Source organism: Strigops habroptila, chromosome 5 (genome assembly GCF_004027225.2).
Source record: "Strigops habroptila isolate Jane chromosome 5, bStrHab1.2.pri, whole genome shotgun sequence".
Lineage (NCBI taxonomy): Eukaryota > Metazoa > Chordata > Aves > Psittaciformes > Psittacidae > Strigops > Strigops habroptila.
In genome coordinates, this window is record NC_044281.2 from 60339553 (window position 1) to 60347780 (window position 8228).

The 8228-nt window shown below is 42.2% G+C and overlaps 2 protein-coding genes across 2 annotated transcripts in view; one reads left to right on the top strand and one right to left on the bottom strand.

The window, feature by feature from the left end:
• Positions 1-1748, top strand: part of PPP3CB (protein phosphatase 3 catalytic subunit beta) — a 70151-nt gene extending 68403 nt beyond the window's left edge. The window contains exon 16 of the transcript XR_003991661.1: positions 1540-1748. The gene's annotated coding sequence lies outside the window, so the exon portion shown is untranslated. The remainder of the gene's footprint in view (positions 1-1539) is intronic.
• A 1396-nt stretch (positions 1749-3144) lies between these two features.
• Positions 3145-8012, bottom strand: EIF3F (eukaryotic translation initiation factor 3 subunit F). The gene is made up of 8 exons (XM_030488184.1): positions 7692-8012; positions 7546-7616; positions 7246-7325; positions 6041-6178; positions 4886-4977; positions 4551-4687; positions 4296-4409; positions 3145-3554 (listed from the first exon to the last, which is right to left on the bottom strand). Exons 1-8 carry the CDS (start codon positions 7972-7974, stop codon positions 3477-3479), a joined length of 993 nt encoding a protein of 330 aa, XP_030344044.1. The 5' UTR covers positions 7975-8012; the 3' UTR covers positions 3145-3476.
• Positions 8013-8228: the final 216 nt, after the last annotated feature.

Genomic DNA, 8228 nt, shown 5'->3' on the forward strand with positions numbered 1-8228 from the left:
TGCAGTATTGATCCTAAGTACCTGATAGCAGTCATAGGAAGCCTGAAATCTGACTGTTGCGTACTGCCTATCCACTAACATCTCTTGAAGAATCATCTAAATGTCATATGCAAGTCTTGCAACACAACAGAGCGCAGGGAAACTAATTACCATCAGAGACCTGCAATTTCCATTGTGGTACACCACCTTTTTTCTACTGTTGAGACGCATATGTTAGGAAATACGTGAGCATTACCAGCTCCTCCCTGCATTTTTAACATGGCATTTCTATTAAAGATAGTGTAACACTGAGTATTTTCATGTGCTTGTGGATTTTACATGCACTTGCTCGAAGATGTGACCAACCACTGTCTTACTACATGAGGAAGATGCCAGAACAAAGTGTAGCGTCTGCATGCTAATTAAACTGCAGGGTGTCAGAAGTCATCATGCTCACTGAAAAAACACAAGGTTTCATTGCCACTTTGTACTGCCAAGAGATGCTTTGCTGAAACTCTATTCCTTTGTTGAGGCTGACTGAGATTACATGTCTGAGAGGGTCCAAGGCAGCAAAGTGGACTGATTTTATACACTCCTCCAGCTTTCCTAAGGACACAGCATACCAAAAGGAAACAAGAGACTCAACTGCCACAGTGAACTCTGTTTTGAATATTGCTATATATATTCAGAAAAATAAGTTTTCAAGAACTTCACACTGAGGTAAAAACCCAAGACCAGCTCAACTAAGCCAGGATACAAAGAAAGATCTTACCATCATTTGAACAATTAAACATTTGAGTGCTAGGAGGTGGTAACAGAGCCATTTAAGCAAGGTATTTTAAAGCCTAATACTTACCAGGAAAACATGCACATTGCCAGAAATAAACATGTAATAGAGTAATGTCCAGTATAGTTGTACTCATTCAGAGAAGCCATCTAAGAAAAGAAAAAGGCTGAACATACCAAGAACATAGAAAAAGTTTTTATTATATTAGTAAGGGCACTAATATGACTAAATATAATAAACAGTGTATATAGAAGCATACATAGAGATCTATCTATCCTGACTATTATCAAGGTAATTTGAAGCAATGCATCCTAAACAAACAAACAAAACCTAAGGACAAAAACTCCCCTAATAAATCCAAGAAATCTGTCATTTACAAATCAATAGCAAGGTAAAGCTTGAAATCCTTGGTGATGTTTCTTGACTCCCAAGCTTTCCCCACCAGATTTTCTATTGAACTTCAAGTTTTTAGATAGATCTTCATAAAGTGGAACAGTTCAAATAGAATACTGTCTCGACTTTCAAACTCCAGAGAAGGAATGCCTCCTAGATACAGCCAGCCTTTAAAATTAAGCAAAATGATGCATTACATTTATGTTTGCAATATTGCCCTTCACAAGAGTGGCCACTGAAATCTGAAAGACATTCAGAATTCCAGAGGTAAAGTAAGGTTCACAATGTGCTGTTCACCCAGTAAAAAGGGACAGAACAAATGGAATCAGGTACAGGGTTTCCAAATGGGCAACTATTTTTTTTCCTACTTCAATTCCAAGCATTTGTCACTGTGATGTCTGACGTACAACCAAACTTAAGGATGGTCTCCTCTTCTGACACCTCTACTTTGCAGTGGATCCACCTAGGAAGACATAACCTCAGTCCCTTCTGATGTATCATCATTAGTCATCAGGTACTTGCAAGGACTGACAAATTCTACGATACATTTTCTGTAACAATGATCACAAATTAATCTTTCTTTTCAGGACTTTGCGTTTTGTGCTTATTAAATAGCATAGCTATTCAACTTGTAGAGCATTTAAAATCCTTCTTCTTACACATTATCTTCTTATATTTAGTTTTCCTAACAGCGAATGGCAAGAGTTTACCGCAGAGAAGAGATCAGGGAAAGGATGTTATCCTTTCTTCCCCTTCCAGCTTTTTTGTAATAATTGAGAGACTTACCCAGCTTTGCTGCTTGCTCTTTCCCTCCACCTATTTCAAGGCTTACCTTAAAGAACACCTTGACCTGAAAATTTGCAAAATAGTTAAATGGCCAAAGTTATGAATATTAAGTTTAAAGAAAAGAAGGGAAACCAAAAATTTTTATTCAGACTTATAAAAAACAAGAACTGAGTTTTAACACTTACTTAATGCTCACAAATAACATTTTTGAAGAGGTGAGAATCTTTGCTATAACCTTCAGTTTTCATGTACCTTGTCCTTGCAATTGGAATTTAGCATGAGTCACTGGGGAAATTCTCCAGATTGGAACAACCAGTACAGGATCTACGGATTTGTAACTTGAGTCCCACTCTTGGCAAATTTCAAATTAATTTACCAGAACAGATGTGAGGCACCAGAAATCGTCATCAGTAGTTAGGGGGTAACAGTTATGTTGTAGAAGGACACTTATAATCCATCAGGCAACCCTCCCCCCTCTGTACAGCTGAACAGACTTCTAAAAGTAATGTTACTAGCTGAGACTGTAAGGAGTTACAGCTCAGATAGGTATTGGCTTTCTTTGATCTGGAACTCCTTTAACATGAAATAGATTTTGGGGAGAAAAGGGGAAGTTTCTGTTCAGGTCATTTTAGCAGCAGTTACAGGGTCACAAAACAGAAAATTCCTATTTGATGAACCCAACTTTCAACCTCAAATGAAATTAGTTTTGCTGTGCTTTCCTTCTTCTGCAAAGATGGGAACTCCAGTAGCCACACTTGTTCAGCCACAAATGCTTTTCAAGCCCTTTTAACCACAAACTCAATTGCTAGTTTAATTCTCTGAACCCGTTTTCTGAGAAGGTAATGCTATTGACCTTGATTTCCTTTCCTAAGGGATCAGATATGCATAGAAACGATACCATAATATAAACTTAATTCATTGTCTCATACTCTGTCAGTACCCTGCTGAAGAAGGGCACATACACAGCACCACTAATAAACCAGCGACCATTCTGTAGTCCTCCATGGAAAAGCATATCACGTGCAACACAAGAAGTCACACTTTCAGTGTGCTTTAACAGCTGGAAAAAAACCCTGCAAAGAAGACTGCAGAATTGAAGTTGACTTGCATCCACTCTGTTTTTCTTTCCTGATGCCATGTTATCCCCCCTTTCTTTCAAAAGTGGATTCATTATACAATAATGAATGAAACAAGTTTTCTTTTCTGGACAGAAGCCAATCTTGCCATTGCAATGGAACTTTTATTTCAAATACATTCTTACAATAAAGCTGTATTTTGTTATACAAGTACATAAACACAGGAGACAAAAGATTCATGTAATCAATTTAAAAATATCAGGCTCATCTAAATTGCAGCCGTTCCCATGAGTTTCCTAAACCATGGCAAGGATTTTTCAGGGCAATGGAAATACAGATGTAAACCAAGTCATCTAGGTAATTAAATTAATATCTGGGGAAATTTTGTAACAACATAAAAAAGTGTATCTGCCCATTCTTCAGGCTCTTTGAAGTGCAGGGTGGCACAATTTTCTTCATAAACTCAGAAGTTTTTCATTGAGAGCAATCTGTGACTGTGTGAGGTTTGCCAAGTAGGTTACCATCAGCAAGTCCTGAGAGGAGGAAAAAAAACCAACTCACAGTGATGAGAAATACTAACAAGGATGATAGCCTATTAGGGAGTTGGATTTTTAACACCTGTAAAGCAGTTTACAATCAGCTACTAGGAATGCTTCCCTCACAGGAAGAAGGCATTGGTATTCCCAGAATATGAAACTCTGCCTGGGAAATTTTAACTCCGAGTTCACCCGTGTTAACCAGGCAAGTCAAAGGGTATAAGCAAAATTAAAAATTAGTTCTGATCTTGCAGACTGTGGCTGACCACCACATTCAGAAACTTAACTTTTGCTTTCTAAAATTCTCTTACAGAAGTAAGGCAATACACTAAAACCCTGCTCATGTCCTAAGTGTTATGCAAGGAGACAGAACTTCAGCTCAGGCAAAGGAAGCTGGGAAGTCACCAGTTATCCTTGTAATCCATACTGCTTTAAGCTTGATAATTTGTGTTGTCCAGTCACTCTAGAGGAATTGGTGCTGGCTTTCAAATTACTTGCATAATTCCTAAGTACTTTAGAACTTATTCTCTCATTCACAGTTGCTTTCAAGATTATTATGGTGAACTGATTCATCCACCTTCAGCTCTTAAAACATCACATTACTGACACAAAAGGGCTGTATCTTCTCTTAACATCTTTGTATGAAATCAAAGATTGTTCTGATCTCAAATATGTGTCTGTATGACAAATTTTTAAAATTGCTGTCAATACATTGAAAAAATTGGATGATGAACTTACATTAATATTGCTGTTCAACATTGTCTCAAAGTCCTCTGGTGAAATCTTTGGCACCTGGTTAATGAGATCCATCAGGAAACGACCAACAGTGTTGTCAGCAGCCACTTTGCCAGACTAAGCATAAGAAACACACACTTCAACATGAGTAAAACTCAGCAAGTTTACAGCCCAGAGAGAAAATATAGAGAAAAAGAAAACCAAGATGCACGATCTTACATCAAACTTATTTGCTGGCTCATAAAAAGTTTGCCTTACCAACACATCCTCTGCATACTGCAGCACCATGGTGAGGGTGTCCTGAATCCTGGCTGATGCTGACCCCACCTGCTGTAAGTCACTGGACAAGCCAATCACTCGATTAGGGCTAAAACAAGTCTTCATGATAAGATCCACTGAAAGCAAAAGGAGGATCAGTAAAAAAAACCTGTCACAGAAACCAGTTTAAATCCTCAACTTGTTGAGGACTTCAGCAAGACAGTCTTACTTCCAGCGGAATTCCCAGAATGGCAATTTTACCAAGGTAAAAAAACCCCAACATCTAAATAGTGTCACAACAATGGCTATAGCCAAAATAGGAAGAAAACATTCACCTCCTATCCGCTCTGTATCATAATAAACATACTTCACTGTCAGAGGTGTGAACATCACGCCCATAGTTTTACCAGGGACTCCCATTGGGGCACTAGGGAAAAAAGAACAACAAACAGTTTTCAGCATGGATATATTTAAGGGAGGAAGTAGTAACTTCCATCTCAATAATCTCTGTTAGCATTGAAGTATAAACATGAGTAGGTTATTCATTCTTACCAAAATCAGCAATATTAAGACCATGAATAACTGAGGACAGAAAATCAATCTGGCATACTATTAATTGCTCATTTTCAACCAAGAATATTCCTAGTTGGTCTAACGTCAGCATGAATGCATGAAGAGCTAAGTATTATCTTCTTAGCCACAATTCCTTCTTGCTTATAGAGCAGGTATTCTTCTATCCTGAAATATTCCACACTTTGAGAAATCGCTTAAGTAACGAAGAAAAATATGACAGATTCAATTACAAAGCACTCTCAACACCTTTATTATTCCTATTATTCAAAGTATTTGAAGTGCATTTATGCTTTAAAATGTCAGGGAACAGCTTCCTTTTTGAAGATGTGCAGTAGACTTCCACTACAAAAAAAGGCTGGAGTGTTGTTCCTTAAAGAGGAGAGCTCTACAGCCAGTGCTAGGAAGAATAGTGAGGTGGAATAGGTTCATTTCTCAATATTTAATCTCCATTATTAATTGATAAAAATGGAAGGGATTAGAGGGAATAAAGACTGATCAAAAAGATGCTGTTTCAGTTGTCTTAACTGCACTAATCCTTCAAGTTGCATAAATAAACTGCTGAGCCATAAAGCCAGTAACTACAGGCTAGCATTCTGACAGTGTGATGGAAGTTAGTGACATTAACACTAGCTATATGAATCCTGTGAAACGTCACAAGCATGTTCAGAACACTGTTAATGAAGTCATAATTCCCCACCCCAACAAGGTAGAATAGTTAGGTCTTTCAACTCACATGCAGTGGTCAGGACATTCCAATGAGAAGCCAGCCATGATCCCTGGCTCGCTACTGTGTTTTAGCTACTGCATAGCATTGTCCAAAGTGGGACACTGCAGTCCACTATGTTTCTTGTTGCCCTGATGTGGTCTCTTAATAATTCAGATAACTCCCCTCCCAGAAATGCAGCCCCCCAGAGTACCTGACATAGGCTTTAATGCTCATGCGGGAATTCTGGAGACTCGTGTCCACAGTGAGATGGATTGGATTGTGCGCTTCCCGGCTGTAATATTCATGGATCAGGACAGAGTGTTCTGTGATGTCATGGCCTGTTGCATACCTTCAAAAAAACACAGGTTGAGGAGCCATTCTTCCAACACTCCAATGCCCAGTGTTTGGTACTGTTGGTATTTAATAGGTTTTTATCCTAAACCACTCATTTCCAAACACTGAACTGCAGAAGCATATTAAATACAAGTGTTTTAACTAAGGAATTTGTAGCATTATGGCCAGCTGTCCTAGAATTGTAGGAATTACAGACTGAGTATACCCATGCCCAAAACACACACAAGGCCAGTGTTGTAGTACCAGCCATAAAGAGTTGGTACAGTTGACATCAGACACCCAAGATTCAGTTATCTGACATTATGTTCTGGAGCAACTCTTTAATTCGGTGTAAGTCAAAGCATGCCAAACAAATCTGGACCAAGTAGATCTTCCACAAAGCATCTCTCTGTAGGAGGAATAACTCGTTAATCTAGCTCCTTTAACTGCTCTGCAATTAGGTTCTCACACAGGAAAACTCCTGTCATCAGGACTGCACTTTGCTGTGCCATTAGAGGGTTGTTAAGGTCTGCTTCACAGGAACAGAACTGAGCTGTTCTGTAGGAACAGGAGAGCATGAGAAGACTAATAGAGCCATCCACACACTCAGGCACTGACATCATACTGATCTTGCTTTGCATCCCACACACACCTACTCCCACCTTTTCTCAGCATAGAACTTCTCTGCATGCTCCAGCTGTTATCACTGATTCTTCCTGAGGCCTTTGGTACTCTAAACTACCCTTCTGCGTTCTCCTTTCTTTCTAACCAGTTATCTTCTGTGGTGCAGCTTGTATTACAGGTGGCTAAGTCCAAGAAAGCCATGCAAGCATTCCCTAACTCATCACTCCTCTGTGATATTTTTGCTAGATAGAAACAAAACCAAACCCTGTACACCTCCAATACCACCTCTTCCTCTTATGAATTGCAGGAGCTTTACAACTGATTCTAAGAGCTGCAAGATCTTACTGTCACAAGCGTTAGTGCTTCTGCTTCTCAACCTGCGACAAGGAGAATTATGTATTTCAAGTAGTTAAGGGACCAACAGAACTGCTTGCATGTTCTTGCAGAAGGAGAACTTACCAGCCCAAGATGATCTCGCTAGGAGACACCTTCTTGTGCAACTCATACATGTTTTTGGCAAATTCCATATCGACTGCCACCTAAGAAACGGGACAGGACCAAGTCAGCCGGTTATAGGGATGCTGAACCCTTAGCGGCGGACAACACGGCCACAAACACGCCGCCATCAGGGGCGGCACATGGGCAGCACACACCCCCGCCCCCCGGCAGCCGCCGACAGATCCAGCGCCCGCTCTACGGCGCAGCCCGGGTGGGTTGTCCGGCCCGCCACACTCACCCGGGCTTTCCAGCGCTCCTTACCTCATCTTCGGACTCGTTGTGAGGGACCGAGAAGCAGTTGGTGACCTCCACCGAGTGCTTGTCCACAGTCCCTGCGGGAGGGCAGCACGGTTACAGGGGCGCCATGGGCGCGGCGTACTGCTCGCCCCGCAGCCGGCGGCTCTTACCCAGCAGCGTCCCGATGACCCGCGCCGCGCCCTCGTTGCGCCGCTCGAAGCTGTCCACGATGGAGGCGAGCACGACCGGGTGCAGCCGCACCACGCGGCCGCCGGCGAAGGGGCCCGAGAGCGCGGCCGACAGCGGCGCGGCCGCCGGCGGCGGCGCTGGGGTGGCGGGCGGGGGCGGCGCGGCAGTGGGGGGAGCGTTTCCTGTCGGTGTGGTGGGCGCCGTCGCCGGGCTCTGCGCCGGGGTGGCCGCGGGAGGAGTCGGAGAAGGAGCTGTCGCCGCCATTTTGCAAGAGAAAGAGGCGTGGGGGCCCACGCCGGCAGTAATTGACTGACCTGAACGCCTGTCACGCAGCGCTACCTTCCTATTGGGGAAAGGGGTGTGCTAAGGCCCTCCTTCCATCTGTTAACCAATCAGGGGAGAGCGATGAGGGAAGGCGGTCTGATTGGAGGAAGAGCACACTGCCTGTGACTGAAGTTTAGCCTTGTCCACACCCTCTCGGCGCCGGAAAGTTTCTCAATTGGACTCGCCTCCGTGCC

Coding starts and splice junctions, on each gene's coding strand:
- EIF3F (XM_030488184.1), bottom strand. CDS start 7,974: ATGGCGGCGACAGCTCCTTCTCCGACTCCTCCCGCGGCCACCCCGGCG. Junction 4,978..6,040: donor AGCATTAAAGCCTATGTCAG/GTACTCTGGGGG, acceptor TTTTTTCCCTAG/TGCCCCAATGGGAGTCCCTG. Junction 4,410..4,550: donor AGTATGCAGAGGATGTGTTG/GTAAGGCAAACT, acceptor TCTTATGCTTAG/TCTGGCAAAGTGGCTGCTGA.